The sequence below is a fragment of the Ursus maritimus genome, unplaced genomic scaffold, assembly GCF_017311325.1.
Source record: "Ursus maritimus isolate PB19 unplaced genomic scaffold, ASM1731132v1 scaffold_12, whole genome shotgun sequence".
Classification (NCBI taxonomy): Eukaryota; Metazoa; Chordata; class Mammalia; order Carnivora; family Ursidae; genus Ursus; species Ursus maritimus.
This window is the reverse complement of record NW_024423564.1, coordinates 61,631,008-61,647,705: the sequence shown is the minus strand read 5'-3', so window position 1 is coordinate 61,647,705 and position 16,698 is coordinate 61,631,008. Positions and strand designations below refer to the sequence as shown.

Here is a 16,698-nt window from a genome sequence, read left to right as displayed (position 1 = left end):
GCACTCTCTCTTTCAAGTAAGTAAATAAAATCTTTAAAAAAATGAAATGAAAGTTTGATTGTCATACCCTAGTTTAATATCCTTTAGTAGTTCATTGTTTTTAGTATAAAATGTAAATACCATATACTGGCCTTTCATGATCTGATCTTTATTTATTTCTCTTATTCTATTTTCTTCACCTTGAGTCCACATTTCCTCCCAAACTTCATGCCCTAGCTTCAGTGAAACTACTTTAACTCAAGAGGCTTTGTGTGTGCTGATCTTTTTGCCAGGAATTCTCTGTCTCCTACTTTCTCTTATTGGTTAACCCCAGAGAAGAACTTCCCTTTGGTATCTGGGTGTGATGCCCAACCTGTGTGCTCCCATGGCACCCTGTATAACATTTCTCTCTTTTAAATATTTTATTTATGTCTGTATTGGAGAGAGGGCATGTGTGCATGCATGTGTAAGCATGGGGGAGAGGCAGAGGGAGAGGGAGAGAATCTCAAGCAGATGCCACGCTGAGTGCAGAGCCTGACATGGGGCACGATCTCATGACCCTGAGATCATGACCTGAGCCAAAACCAAGAGTCACATGCTTAACCAACTGAGCCACCCAGGTGCCCCCCTGTATAACATCTCTGTCATGGTATTTATCATATTGTATTTGTTTGCCACAGATTCAGACTGAATTCATTGAGGGTAAGGACCCATGGGACATACCCATGTCCCATGGCCCTAGCACAGGATCTGGTACAAATTAGGTGTTTTTTTGGAAGTTGGTGATGGTCAAAGTTAACTTTAGAAGCAGAGGTATAGATATTAGTATACAGATCTAAGTTACACGGGCTTTATTTCTAAACATTTAAATTGCTTATTAATTTCCATACCAGTTGAAGTTTGCTTTTAGAATCTCCTTTGTGGTGTCTACTGTTCCTGCCATTTTTGCCAGAGCAGTTTCTGAAAACATCTGCTTTTATTTTTATTTTTTTATTTTAAAATATTTTATTTATTTATTTGAGAGAGAGAGAGAGAGAGCATGAGCGGGGTGGACGGGCAAAGGGAGAGGGAGAGGCAGACTCCCTGCTGAGCAGGGAGCCTGACATGGGGCTCGATCCCAGGACCCCGGGATCATGACCTGAGCTGAAGGCAGACACTTAACCGACTGAGCCACCCAGGTGCCCTTGTTTTGCTTTTAAGGAACTAATATTTAATAATTCTCCAGGGGAATAAATGGTATTCTGTTTTAACCCCCTACTGGGTGTACTGCAATTCAATTCTGTCACTAACCACTCGAGTTGATGCAGACCGCCTGAATTAAGGACGTAGTCCTCCACTATACTCCCCTCACTTAAGATGCCAGCCACAAGTAGGGTCCCCAGGCCACCTGTGCTTCTGACCAACTGACTAAATTCAGGGGTTTCCATGATTGTTCATGTTTGATAATTCACTAGTGTTACTCACAGAACTGAGGAAAGTATTATACTTATGATTACAGTATTATTATAAAGGATACAACTCAGGAACAGCCAAATAAAGAGGTACATAGGGTAAAGTCTGAGAGAGTTCCTAAAGCTGAGCTTCTGTACCCTCTTTCCATGGAGTCAGGACACATCACTCTCCTGATATAGGAAGGTACGCACCAACCAGGAAGCTCCAGCAAGCTTCAGTGTCCAGAGTTTTTATTGGGGCTCTATTATGCAGACCTACTTGATTAAATCATTGGCCACATGACTGAACTCAGTCTCCAGCTCCTCCCTTCTCCTCGGCCGTCAAAGTGGCTCAAAAGTCCTAACCCTGTATTCACATGGTTGGTGTTTCTGGTGACCAGCCCCTGTATGCCAACCCCCCCCCCCTTTAACAAGGGTCCACTATGAGTCACCCTATTAGCATAACAAAGACACTCCTGTAACTCAGGAAATTGCAACGGTTTTAGAAGCTCCATGCTAGGAACCCAGGACAAGGATTAGACAAATTTTTTTTATTATACAGCATATGGTATTTTGGAGATTGGATTTTTAAAAACTTCAGTCAAACAACTTATATTAAAGGTTGAAACTGTTCATAAAAGCCTGTCTTTTGGTTGTAAAAAGAATATTTACATGTTATTCTCTGACTTTTGGATCAGAATATTTTCAACAAAATTGTAATTGCTACCTCATATTCTGTAACTACTTATTTTGTTTTTAGGAATTCCCAGTTCCAACAGGAATACAGTTTAGAGGAAGTGATGACATCTCGAACAGTTTTTGATTATTTGACTGTCTTACAATGTTGGTAAGAAAAACCACATTTTAATATTTATTTATTTATTTATTTATTTATTTAAAAGATTTATGTATTTATTTGAGAGAGGTAGGGGAGGGAGGAACAGAGAAAGAATCTTCAAGCAGGCTCCCTGCTGAGTGCAGAGCCTGACATGGGGCTAGATCCCACAACCCATGAGATCATGACTGGAGCTGAAACCAAGCGTCAAATACTCAACTGACTGAGCCACCCAGGTGCCCCCACATTTTAATATTTAATAGAGAAAAATAATTGCTCCCTCCCCCCGCCTTAGGTAAACCTTAGGCTTTGTGTCTGGGTAAATCTGTATCTGTATCTGCTTCTGTAGCACTCCTGCAAATGTGGTCCTCACTCTGGATTGAAGACCCTTACTTCCTATTCATATCTAGAGACAGACTGTCTTTTCTCTTGGAAAATTATGTATTTTATTTCCTTCTTTCCTGAGTTCTACCTACTTTTTAAAAATTGCATTTTATTCATGTAAATATGACTTAGGAGGCCAGTGGAGTCCAGAGTTTCTCCCTTGAGCATTTTGTTTTCTCTGCTGTATGCTTCTACCTTAGGAAATGTTATTCAGTTATAGTAACTAGAGTAAATGTGAAACAAGAAAAATGAAAAACAAGAAAAAGTAGTTCTAATCATGGTAATAGTTAAATCTTGATAATTGCTTGACAATATCTGTCTCCCAGAAGATGGAATTAGTACTTCAGAGCTCCTGCCTGTGCCCAGTTATCACCTGGAAGATATTGGCTAGGATGGGGTTAACTTTTATCTGTTGCAATATGAAGGTCTGCCCATTTATAAAGACCAGCTGAACTCAGAGAAGGCTTTTTGTGTTTGCCACTTTCTTCACAGCTAGCTATAAGGAAAAGAGCTATTTTGAGGAGATCACCAAAGTCTTAACTAAACCACTTTCCGGTTTGGACTTTCTGGTATCTTGTATCCCATCCCTTCCCAGTTTTCAAAAGGATTCCATGACTGGTTATTTGGGAGGTAGGAAAGCTGGAGCTAGTTAGGCCTCTAGTAGAGTTTTTATTGTAGTAGGATAAGAATAACCGTGTGGACTCCTCTCGAGTCATTATAAGATGCCTTATGCATCTGCAGAGGCTAATCCAGGATTCTTTGCAGTAAGAACTTTTTGGGAGAGACTCTTAGAGACCAAACAGTGACTGATAGCATTTAAGTTCTTGATAGAGGTTTAGTCCTCAAGTCAGGAAGCATGTATAATTTTTTTTTTTAAGATTTTATTTATTTATTCGACAGAGATAGAGACAGCCAGCAAGAGAGGGAACACAGCAGGGGAGTGGGAGAGGAAGAAGCAGGCTCCCAGCAGAGGAGCCCGATGTGGGACTTGATCCCGAACACCGGGATCACGCCCTGAGCCGAAGGCAGACGCTTAACGACTGCGCTACCCAGGCGCCCCGAGCATGTATAATTTTTAACTGTAGATTTCACAATGAAGACAGTGCAATGACTGGCAAGCATCCTCAGTGTTTCTTTCCACATAGAAAGAACTCCTAGTCTATAATCCTAGGATAGAGGCATACTGGGTGTAAATAATTGTTTTACCTCCTCTTAGTCCCACGTCAGATGGTGCTGCAGCAGCAGTTTTGGCTAGTGAAGTATTTGTACGGAAGTATGGCCTGGAATCCAAAGCTGTGGAAATTTTGGCACAAGAGATGGTAACTGATTTGCCAAGTTCATTTGAAGACAAAAGCATTATTAAAATGGTATGTCTGAGATTTTTTGTTGTTGTTGTTGTTAAGTTCGGTTAGCCAACATATAGGGTATGTCTGAGATTCTGTTTTATTTATCAATTGAGGGATTTCTGTTTAGAAATTTCAAGGTGACATCATGTTGTCATTTGCTCTAGAAATTATTTACTTGAAAAAAAAATCAGTCCAGAAAATATAATATTAGAACCCATCCTTAGGAATCTGTTTAGGGAAAAAAACTGATGAGAACATATGCTTCTTGTGATAGAGCCCCGCATGCATTTTTAACTAACTAGATGTGCTGTTTTGGTGGGCCTTTTTCTTTTTGAGTTCACTGGTTATGCCCAGCGTTCCTTTCTTACACAGGTAAGGGAAAAACAAGGATATTTTCAGGGAACTTTCTTGACCCTTAGCACTTTAAAAGTCCTGATTAAAGATTAAGTAAATATGGAGGAAGTTAAAAAATGAGAATTCAGACCTAGAGTTAGTTGAATATTTGAAGATACACACATATATATTAAAGAAATGCAAAGATGCTTATATACATGCATATATAACAATCGTAAGGTAATTAGAGTTTACAAAATGATATTGCAACAATGCTTTGAATTTGAAAATGTCTCTGTAATTTGCCCAAGATCACAAATCTGGGATTTGGCTGAGATAGAACATCTCAGGTTTTCTGATTACAGTACATTTACACCACAATTTTATTCTTTGGAGAAAAGTTGACTTGTTATTATCTGAGATCAAAGGGGTGTTAAGAGCAAGGATTTGGAAAAAATTGTATCCTATATGATTTTTTTAAAAATGAAGATTGTTTATTTTCATGTAGAAATTCCTCATAGTTTTTAGTGCATCTGAGTCATAATGATCTATTGATCAATCCCTCCAGCCTATTTACCACAACAGCATATTGTGGTTTGATAGAGTTTTTACAACTGCACAAGATATGACCTGAGAAATTGTAAGTGCTTTTATATATCTTATTTAAATTCTGTTCTTTATAGTGCAGAATTTAATATGTACATTCTCCATCCTGAATATTCTTTTATTTGGACTTTCTATGTAATATAGAATCAACTGAGATTTCAATATGTGCACTCAATTTTCAGCTGTAAAGGTTATACATATTAATCTCTTATAAAACTTATATAAATAAGTCCCAGTTTTGATACCCTTAACTTATTTATATGTGGTTTTGGTTTTAGGTTGGCTTCGATATGACTAAAGAAGCTGCCAGAAAGTGCTATGAGAAATCTGGCCTAAGACCAAGTGATATTGATGTTATAGAACTTCATGATTGCTTTTCTGTCAATGAACTCCTTACTTATGAAGCACTGGGACTCTGTCCAGAAGGTAATATCTTTGGTGAGATGCAGATTAATTTTGTAAATTTCACTGAGGAAATTTCATTTTTGCCATTAAAAAGAGGTATTCACTAATTGCCTTTACCTCCATGTTGGCTCTGCCATACTGTGCAAAGTGAATGTAAGCTATTTTGATACTAGAATTTTTAGAACATGTAGTCTTGGACAATACCAACACTGAGGTAACAGATTATACAAATAATTTGTATTAGGTAAATCACGGGTACTTAGAATGAACTGTTAAGTAAAAAAAAAAAAAAGATAAAAATTACATATCCCGAATATTACAATCCCAAACATTTCATATTGTGTTTGAATAAAGACTTTCAGAAAGGAGAATGGAAAAATTCGATGTTGAGATCTGGAGGATTTTTTTCTTTTCATTTCCAAAGCGGTTGTATTATTTTTCATTAACATCAGTAGTGTATGAGAGTTTTAGTTGCTTCACATCCTCATGAACAGTTTTAAACATTTCAGCCACTGAAAAGAGTATTGTGTGTCCTGCAGCAATCAGATAAGAAAAAGAAATAAAAGACATCCAGATTGGTAAGGAAGAAGTAAAACTGTCACTATTCACAAATGACATGATACTATATATAGAATACTCTGAAGACTCCACTAAAAAAAAAAAAAACCAGAAACTATTAGAACTGATAAATGAATTCAGGAAAGTTGCAGGATACAAAATTAATATACAGAAATCTGTTGCAATTCTATACCCTAATAATGAAGTAGCAGAAATAGAAATTAAGGAAACAATTCCATTTAAATTATACCAAAAAAAACCCAAACCTAGGAATACATTTAACCAAGGAGATGAAAGTGTTTTATACTCTGAAAACTATAAGACATGGATGAAAGAAATTGAAGATGACACAAACAACTGAAGAGATATACCATGCTTATGGATTGGAAGAATTAATATTGTCAAAATATCCATACTACCTGAAGAAATCTATAGATACAATGCAATCCTTATCAAAATACCAATAGTGTTTTTCACAGAACTAGAACAGATAATCCCTAAAATTTATATAGAACCACAAAAGACCCCAAATAGCCAAAGCAGCCTTGAGAAAGAAGAACAAAGCTGGAGGTATCACAATCTCAGATTTCAAGATATACTACAAAGTTATAATAATCAAAACAGTATGGTATTGGCAGAAAACTAGGCACATAGCTCACTGAACAGGAGAGCCCAGAAATAAACCCACACTTGTATGGTCAATTAATCTACAGCAAAGAAGGCAAGACTATATAATTGGAAAAGACAGTCTCTTAGATAAGTAGTGCTGGGAAAACTGGACCACTGTCTTATACCATACACAGAAATAAACTCAAAATGGATTAGAGACCTAAAGTCGAGACCTGAAACCATTAATCTTTTAAAAGAAAACATAGGCAGTTAGCAACATTTTTATGGATATGTCTCCTCAGGGAAGGGAAACAAAAGCAACAATAAACTGTTGAGACTACACCAAAATTAAGCAAAGGAAACCATTAACAAAACAAAATGGCAGCCTTCTGGATGGGAGAAGATATTTGCAAATGATATATCTGATAAGGGGTTAATATCCAAAATATATAAAGAACTTACACAACTCAACATCAAAACCCCCAAATAATCCAATTGAAAAATGGACAAAGGACCTGAATAGACATTTTTCCAAAGAAACATACAGATGGGCAATAGATACATGAAAAGATGCTGAACATCGGTAATCATCAGGGAAATGCAAATTAAAACCACAATTAGTCAAAATAGCAAATATCAGAAAGATAAATAAGTGTTGGCAAGGATGTAGAGAAAAGGGAATGCTCATGCACTCTTCATGGGAATGTAAATTGGTACAATCACTGTGGAGACAGTATGGAAGTTCCTCAAAAAATTAAAAAAATAGAAATACCATACAATCCAGTAATTCCACTACTAGGTATTTACCCAAAGAAAGCAAAAACACTAATGAGAAAAGATATTTGCACCCCTTATGTTTATTACAGTGTTATTTACTACAGCCACAATACGGGAACAACCTGTGTCCATCAATAGATGACTGGATAAAGATGCGGGGGGTTTTGTTGGGGGGAGGGTAACTGTGTATGCACACACAATGGAGTATTACTCAGCCATGAAAAAAGAATGAGATCTTGCCATTTGTGACAACATGGATAGATGGAGAGGGTATTATGCTAAGTGAAATAAGTCAGACAGAGAAAGTCTGTAGTTTTCTTCTTTCCCTGGTTTTGGCATTAAAGTTATGCTGGTCTCAGAAAACAAATTGAGCAGTGACTATTCATTCTGTATGTTCTGAAAAAGTTTGTGTAGATTAGTGTTAGTTCTTTCTTGACTGTCTCATAGAATTTACCAGTATAATCAAGTGCTTTTCAGTTTTCTTTTGGGGGAAGTTTTTGATAAGTTAAAATTGGTTAATAGAGATGTGCCTATTCAGATTTTCTGTTTCTTCCAGTGTCTGTCAGTTTTTGTAAGTTATATTTTTAAAGATAAAAATAAAGATAAATAATAATAATAATCCATAATAAAGATAAATTCCCATTTCATTTAAGTTATCAAATTTATTGGCTGAAATTGTGCAAAGTATTCTCTTATTATTCTTTTAATTTCTATAGGATCTATGGTCATAACTTCTTTTTTATTCCTTGCATTGGTGATTGGTGTTCTTTTTCCTTTTTTTTCTTGATCTGGCTAGCTAGAAGTTTGTCAGTTTGTTGGGCTTTACAAAGATTAAGCTTTGGCTTTGTTAATTTTCTTTATTGTCTGTTTTTTCCATTTCATTGATTTCTGCTCTTTTTTCCCCCCCTTCCTTTAACTTACTTTGGGTTTACTTTGGTTTTCTTTTAAGTTTCTTACAGGAGAAACTTAGGTCATTTATTTTAGATCTTTCTCCTTTTCTAAGTATTTAAAGCTGTATGTTTTCCTCTAAGTAGTATTTTAGCTACCTTCCACAAAATTTGATACATTTCATCATTATTCAGTTCAAAATATATTTTTTAAAGATTTTATTTATTTGTTTGTCAGAGAAAGAGAGAGAAAGCACAAGCAGGGGAAGCGGTAGGCAGAGGGAGAAGCAGGCAGAGGGAGAAGCAGTCTCCCCGCTGAGCAGGGAGTCCATTGGAAAACTCCATCCCAGGACTCTGGGATCATGAGTTGAGCCCAAGGCAGACACTTAACCAACTGAGCCATCCAGGCATCCCCAGTTCAAAATATTTTTAATGTTTCTTATAATTTTGTCTTTGACCTGTAAATTATTTAGAAGTGTGCTGTTTAATATCCAGGTATTTGGAATTTTCCTGGATAGCTTACTGTTATTGCTCTCTAATTTAATTCTGCTACAAAGAGAATACACTTTGATTTTGATCCTTTCAAACTTATTGAATTTTATCTTATGGCTAAACATATGGTATTTTATTATTGGTGAATTTATCTACTTGGAAAATAATGCAAATTCTGCACTTATTAGATGTAGTGTTCTAAACATGTCAATTAAATTGAGATGATGGGTAGAATTTTTCAGATCTATGTCTCTAGTGATTTGTTTTTCCGTATCAGTTGCTGAGAGAGGAGTATTAAAATCTCTTCTATTAATTGTGAAATTGTCTCTTTTTCCTTTAGTTCTGTCAATTTTTGCTTTGTTTATTTTGCGGCTCTGTTATAAAGCACAAGCGCATTTATAGTTGTATGTCTTCCATTTTTTCATTATGAAATATCTTGCTTTATGTGTGGTTATAGTCTTTGTTTAGAAGTTCTTTTATCTGACTAAAATAGCCACTCCCGGGGCACCTGGGTGACTTAGTCGGTTGAGGTCTGACTCTGGATTTTAGCTCAGGTCATGATTTCAGGTCGTGAGATTGAGCCCTGCCTCAGGCTCTACACTGAGCGTGGAGCCTGCTTAAGATTCTCTTTCTTCCTCTCGCCCTAGCCCCCCACTCTCTCTCTCTAAAATAAATAAATAAATAAATAAATTAATTAATTAAATTAAATAGCCACTCCAGTCTTCTTATGCTTACTGTTTGCGTGATATATTCTTTTCTATTCATTTGCTCTTAACCTATTTATGTTATTTATCTATCTGTATAAGGTGTGTCTTTTGTAGGCAATAGTGTTTGTTTTTTATCCTTTGTCAATTTCTGCCTTTTAACTGGAGTGTTTAAACCTGTGCTATCTAATACAATAGCTATTAACTATATGTGATCATTGAATCCTTAAAATGTGGCTAGCCCAAATTGAGATGTGCTGTATGAAGTACACATTGGATTTTGAAGACTTAATATGAAAAGTAGAATGTAAGGTATTTTATTAATAATTTTTTCACTACTTACATGTTGAAAATAGTTTGGATATATTGGGTTAAATAAAATATATATGAAACAAGATATACAATAGAAAATTTCAAAGTACATATGTAATTTGCATTATATTTATTTGACAGTGTGATTTAGATCATTAACATTTAGTGTAATTATTGATATAGTAAGACTAGGTTGACCATTATCTGTTATTTGTTGTCCTCTCTGTTTTTTGTTCTGTTCTCCCTCTCCTGCTTTCTTTTGGATTATTTGAATATTTTTATTATGACTTATATTTTGTGTATTGGCTTTTTGGCCATATCTCTTTAGTTTTTGTGTTTTTTAATTTCGTTTTGTTTTAGTGGTTGCAGGGTTTCTTGACCTCAACATTGTTGATGAACTACATTATTCTTAGTCATGGGGCTTATGTATTGTAGGATGTTTAGCAGCATTCCTGGCTTCTGCTAAATGTCAATAGTTGTGACAGTTGTGACAATTAAAAATGTCTCCAGATATTGCCACATGTCCCCTGGGGGAGCCAAATATTTCAGAGTTGAGAACCACTGGTATAGGTGTTATAGTATGCATACCTAACCTTTACAGTCTCTGTAGAGTTAATATTGTACCACCTCACATAAAATGTAGAAACCTTGCAAGCACATGCATCCATTTACCAACTCCTTTCTGCCTCACACCAACCCTTATGTTATAATTGTCATATGTATTGCATCTGTGTACATTCAAAACCCCCACAAAGAGTGTTATAATTTTTGTTTCAACAATTGCACATATTTTAAAGATCTTAGAAGGTTAAAGTTCTATATATTTACCCAGATATTTATCATTTCTGTTGTTCTTTCTCCTCTCTTGCAGATCCATATTTTTCTTTGTTATTATTTCCTTCAGCCAAAAGAATTTATTTTAGCATTTTTTTTTAATAAAGCAAGTCTTCTGGAGATGAATTCTCTTAGCTTTCTTTCATTTGAGAATGTCTTTACTTAGCATTAATTCCTAAAGGAAATTTTTGTTGGATATGGAATTCTGGAATGGCAGGTCTTTTCCTTTAGCAGTTAAAGCATGTGTTTTACTCCCTGGCCTACATTGTTTCAAATGACAAGTACTTTAAGCAGTTCAAATGTGTTGTATTTAGGTGTGGGTTTTCTTTTAATTTATTCTGCTTTGGGTTTTCTGAGCTGCTTTTTTTTTTTTTTTAAGATTTTATTTATTTATTTTTTGATAGAGAGAGAGACAGCCAGCGAGAGAGGGAACACAAGCAGGGGGAGTGGGAGAGGAAGAAGCGGGCTCCCAGTGGAGCAGGGAGCCTGATGTGGGGCTTGATCCCAGGACCCTAGGATCACACCCTGAGCCGAAGGCAGAAGCTTAATGACTGAGCCACCCAGGCACCCCTCTGAGCTTCTTGAGTCTGTAAAATTCACCAAATTTGGGTAGTCTCTAACCATTATTTCTTTAAGTATTTTTTTCTGCCCCTTTTTTTTCCTTCTTCTAGGATTCCAATGATGCATATATTAGACCTTTTAATATTGTCCCACAGGTCCCTGGGGCTCTGTTTATTTTTAAATCCCTTTTCTCTCTGTTCTTCAGATTTGGTAATTTATACTGATATATCTTTAAATATACTGACTCCTACTTCATCCTCTTTCTGCTCTGGAACCCATCTCTAGTGAGTGAGTTTTTTATTTTAAATATTGCATTTTCAATTCTAAGATTTGCATTTGGTTCATTTCATAGGTTCCATTTCTTTGCTGAGAACTCGTATCTTTTATTCATTTTTACTGTGTTTTCTTTACCTCACAGTCCAAATAGTTATTTTTGTCTTCATCTGGTAATTCTATGATTTGGGGCTTCTCGAGTTTTGCATCTGTTGATTATCTTTTCCCTTGAGAGTTGGTCACACTCTCCTTTTCCTGGTTCTTTTTTGTATTAATTTTGGTTTGTATTGAGGATAGGTGATTGTTACCTGTATCGATCCTCTAGAGAATGTTCATGTTTTTGTTTTAGCAAGCAGTCAACCCAGTTGTATCAGACACCTTCTGTCTTGCCTTCTTTGGGTCATAGTTAATGTCTCTGTTCAGTTCTCCAAGCCTTTGCTGTGCTGCTTTGGGTCTGTCCTATGCATGCTTAGTTCAAGAGTGAGCCTGAGATTTCTAAGTCCATACACAGAAATAAGGGATCCTCTTTTCTGGCTCTTTCTGCTGTGAGCTTTCTCTCTTACTCCCTGACCTGTGTGGATTTATTTTCCTGGTCTCTCTGGTTAGAAAGATGGGGTTTTTGTTAGAATTTCAGTTACCTGTGCTGCCGTCCTGCCAGTCTGCTCCAGGACTGTGCTCACCCTTAGAACAAAGCTGTTAAGAGAGCCTAAAAAGAGGAAACTTGGAACTCATCCTTGTACAGGAGCTTCTCCAACTTTTAACTCCCTCCATGATTCCCCTCCTTTTGTTTACTTTTCAGAGTCTTCAAGTAGTTGTTTTTTGTATTTATCCAGTGTTTCCAGTTGTAAACAGTAGGAGACACAGGCTATAGTGAATATATGCTGCCTTATCAACCCAATTTCAAGGTTTTAAATCTGTATATATTTTGACATATGATGATGATTTATAAAATTATATCCCTAGCTTAAACCACTTCCCTGATCTTTAAACCCATATGTCCAGCTGCCTAATTTTCATGGTGTTTTTTTTTCTGATATGTCATTAACATCTCAAACCTAAGTCCAAATTGAGCTTTTGATGTGACCCAAACCTCTTCCTTCCTCAGTCTTTCCCATCCTCCAGTTGCTCCAGTTCCTCTCTTTCTGTCTCGCAACTCCCATTGAATCCATTTCTAAGTCCTATTGGCTATGGACTCTACCTTCTAAATATATCCAGAATACAACCATATCTTACCACTTTTTATCACTAACAGCCTAGTCCAGACCACCATTGTTTCTCATTTACATTATTATAGTAGTTTCGTAACTGGTCTGCTTCTGCCATGTCTCCTTACAGTCTATTCTCTATAATGAATCTTTAATGATCCTGTTAAAAGCATACAGCAGATCAATGTCATTCCTCTGTTCATCTCATTCAGAAGTGACAGTCAAATGTGATCTGCCCTGTTTAGTCCCCTTTCCCATCTCTCTGACTTCTACATCTCTGAGCTGTTTTTTGTTTGTTTGTTTGTTTTTTGCTTTGCGGCAGCTACATTGTCCTCCTTGTTCAAACACTCTAGGCTTACTCCTAGCTCAGGGCCTTTTTTCAAATATCCGTAGGATTTGCTTCTTTATTCCCTTTAGGCCTTTGACCAATTGTCACCTTCTCAGTGGAAGCCTTCTCCAATCACTTCGTTTAAGATGTGACCTCCTTACCTCTGTCTTTTTTGTCCCAACGCTTCCTTGTACTCCCTTTCCTGCCTTTTCCCCCCACTATGTCACTTACTACCACTCTATTATATATTTCACTTACATTACATATTGTCTATCTCTTCCTCACACCTCTCCTGACAATGAAGTAAACTCCATGAGAGCAGAGTTTTTGGCACATAATAGGCATAATAATTGCTTTCCATTTATTTTCTTATCTGTGGTACATAAGAGTGGTCATTATTATACTTTCATCTCTGGATCACTTTTAGTTGTTGAGCTCAAGACAACTTCTCGGTAGAATCTTCTGATATTTAATAGGATTGTATATATTATAGAAAAAACATGCAGTGAATTATTCATTTCTTGGGGTTGATTTATGTTCAGTCTGCTATTGGTAGAGTAACAATATTTAGGAGTTTTAAAAGCCGTAATAGCAGGTAGAATACCTGTTATGACCAGAGCCTTGTATCAGGTTCTGTGTGAGAAACCAAAAAATAAACAAATGCCTCAATAGATGGTTTTTAATCTACAACCTAGACTTAAAGTAAACTTAGAAGTGTTAGTCATAGGGACTCCTGGCTGACTCAGTCAGAGGAGCATGTGACTCTTGATCTTGGGGTTGTGAGTTCAAGCCCTAAGTAGAGTGTAGAGGTTACTTAAAAATAAAATCTTTAAAAAAAAAAAAGAAGTATCAGTTATAAAAAATTCTGTGATTAGTGTGCTTCAGTTTACCAATGGAGAAAACTCTTTGGTTTTTAAAGGCAGTACAATATATTGGTTAAGAACACAGGCTATGGATCCAGGCTGCCTGATAATTCATCCCCGATCAATCCCCTGCTGTTGCCTTGGGCTGGTTACTTAAGTTCTATGTGTCTGTTTCCTCATCTATAAAATGGGAATGGTAATACCTACTTCTCATGGTTGAGGATTAAATTATGTAAATGTATGGAAAGTAATTAGAACAAGGCCTGACACAGAGTGAGTACTTCAAAGTTATTAGCCACCTCTGACAGCATCACAACCTTTATCATCTTTCTTTGGAGATCGCACTTCATTATATGGATAGAAGAATATTTCATACAATGCATGCATTTTAATGTACTTCTTCACCACCTGGAAGAATGACCAGAGAATTGATAGGAGTGTTGAAATCACTAAGCATGTAATTTTCATTTTCTTTTAAGCTTACATTTATGGCTTAACAGTATTTTCAGCCACTTCCCTTCATTTCATGTCCCCTAGCCTTTCCCCATCCCGTATACTCTCCCCTCTGTTTGCTAAGAATGTTAATATAGCATATAACAGTGTAATTGAAAATGGAAATGGGGACGCCTGGGTGGCTCAGTTGGTTAAGCATCTGCCTTTGGCTCAGGTCATGATCCCAGAGTCCTGGGATTGAGCCCCCATGCCCCGCATCTTTTGGGCTCCCTGCTCAGTAGAGAGTCTGCTTCTCCCTCTTCCCCTCTGCCTTTCCCCACCCCTGCTTGTGCTGTTTCTCTCTTTCTGTCTCTCAAATAAATACATAAAATCTTTTAAAGAATGGAAATGAATGTATTGGGTGAAATTATGGATTTTTAAAGCTGATATAATTAATTATAGTATTGTATCTAGTTTCATTCTTCAGGTGCTCTGAATCTCTATTATAGTTGTAGTAATTTTGGAAGCCAGTGAGGAGAAACTAAGCTCTGTTTCATCCATGAAATGTTCTGAAAATATAAACCTTTGTTACTCAATATTTATTATGTAACTTTTTTTTCTTTTTTAGAGAGAGAGCATGCACAAGGGGAGATGGGTTGGGGGAGAGGGAGAGAGAGAATCTTAAGCAGGCTCCATGCCCAGTGTGGAGCCGGATGCTGGCTCCATCTCACAACCCTGAGTTCATGATGTGAGCTGAAATCAAGAGTTGCCACTTAACCAACTGAGCCCCCCAGGCGCCCCTATTATGTAACTTTTAGAAGTGCTTATATCAATTTAATGTGTGAGCTGTTAAGAAATGTTTGCTATAAGAAAATCTTGGCTATATTGAATTAAAAAAAAAAAGCATATCATTTGGTCCAGTTTTTTTTTTTTTTTTAAGTAGGCTCCACACCCAGTACGGAGCCTAATGTGGGGCTTAAACTCACAACCCTGAGATCAACACTTGAGCTGAGACAGAGTCAAGGCACTTAACTGAGCCACCCAGGCACCCCTGGTCCAATGTTATTTTTAACCTTCACGAATATTATTTTTCTTTCTTTAGGACAAGGTGGAAAACTGGTTGATAGAGGAGATAATACATATGGAGGAAAGTGGGTCATAAATCCTAGTGGCGGATTGATTTCAAAGGGACATCCACTGGGAGCTACAGGTAATACTACACATAGATTTTCTAATTTTTTTGTTATCATTTTTGACATAAGTATGAATGCTTTAGCCATCGATTTGAATGAAAGATTGTATTCTCTGAACCTTGTAGCCAGTGCTTTAAGTGATCGTTTAGTACAGTATTTTTAATTTTCCTGTAAGTATAGTGTGCTTCAATAATAACTGATGAGAATTTGAATTAGTTGAAACTCTAAATTCAACAGTATATATTTTAAAAGTTTGATTATTTTCAAATAGGTATACAATTTAACTTAAAATGTTTCCAAATAGAGATCTTGCTAGACCTGCTGGATAAGAATAATTTGAAATGAGCACATTATTTGTATATAGTTGTATATATTGTTGGTGTTACATGGAAATTTTTTTCTCTTGAGAGAACTGGACTAGAAGTTATGAAATAAGAATTTTACTGCGGCTTTACTGCTGACTGGCCATGTGACTATTTTGATTAATTAATTAGTCAGTTAATCACTTTGACTCTTAGTTTCCTTAATTGTAAAATGAAATTGTACAAAGAAGTTTATAAAATAACTTAGCACTAAAATCTGGAATTTATTGCTATGAAGATAGGTGAGCTTTGTATTTTTTTCATGTTGTCTTATATATGAATTAAAATTTTTATAAATTATTGCAAATTCCAAAATAGAAAAGTTAGAATTAATGGTGTCTTCATTATAGCAATTATCTTTGGTTTGTTTCTGTTTATGACTGAAATTTAGTAAGCTTATAATCTAGTAGAGAAAATAGATGTACGTAGTTAAGAATAAGAGATAGGTGGACAGGTACGTACACATAGATAGTTGCAGTATAATGTGCCACCTTGCTATTTATTTTGTCTTGTTTGTTCTTTGGGTCCTTTATCTTTTTCATGCTATCTTTTTATTAATTGGGTATTTTATTTATATACCCATACTATAATTTATAGTATTTTATTTTCTCTCTTCTGTTGAATTATTTCCTTTTCTTATTTTTTAGTGGTTGCTCTAGGATCTACCACAGGCATCTTCAAGTTAACCAGAGTCTACTTTGAATTAATGTTATGCCATTTCACATATGATGTAAGGGATTTTTACAACAGCATATATCCATGCACTTCTGAATATATTGTAAACCCTGCAGTATACTGTTGTTATTATTTCACTAAACAATTTAATGTATTTCAAAGTAATCTGCAAATGAGGGGATGAGGGTAATATCATTGGGAGTGATGGAATAACAACATTTGACAAATACTCTGCTTTATAAAAGTTCCAAGAACACTTGTAAAAATTGTCAAGATCAAGTTTTTACAGAACTTTGGAAATTAACCAAAGACTTA

The 16,698-nt window shown here is 36.0% G+C and overlaps 1 protein-coding gene across 1 annotated transcript in view; it reads left to right on the top strand.

Annotated features, from left to right (window-relative positions):
- The window catches only part of SCP2 (sterol carrier protein 2), a 116,357-nt gene that overhangs the window by 51,140 nt on the left and 48,519 nt on the right, over nt 1–16,698 (top strand). The window contains exons 8-11 of the mRNA XM_008699183.2: nt 2,170–2,256; nt 3,845–3,995; nt 5,192–5,339; nt 15,256–15,363. Coding sequence (XP_008697405.2) covers nt 2,170–2,256; nt 3,845–3,995; nt 5,192–5,339; nt 15,256–15,363 — 494 coding nt within the window. The remainder of the gene's footprint in view (nt 1–2,169; nt 2,257–3,844; nt 3,996–5,191; nt 5,340–15,255; nt 15,364–16,698) is intronic.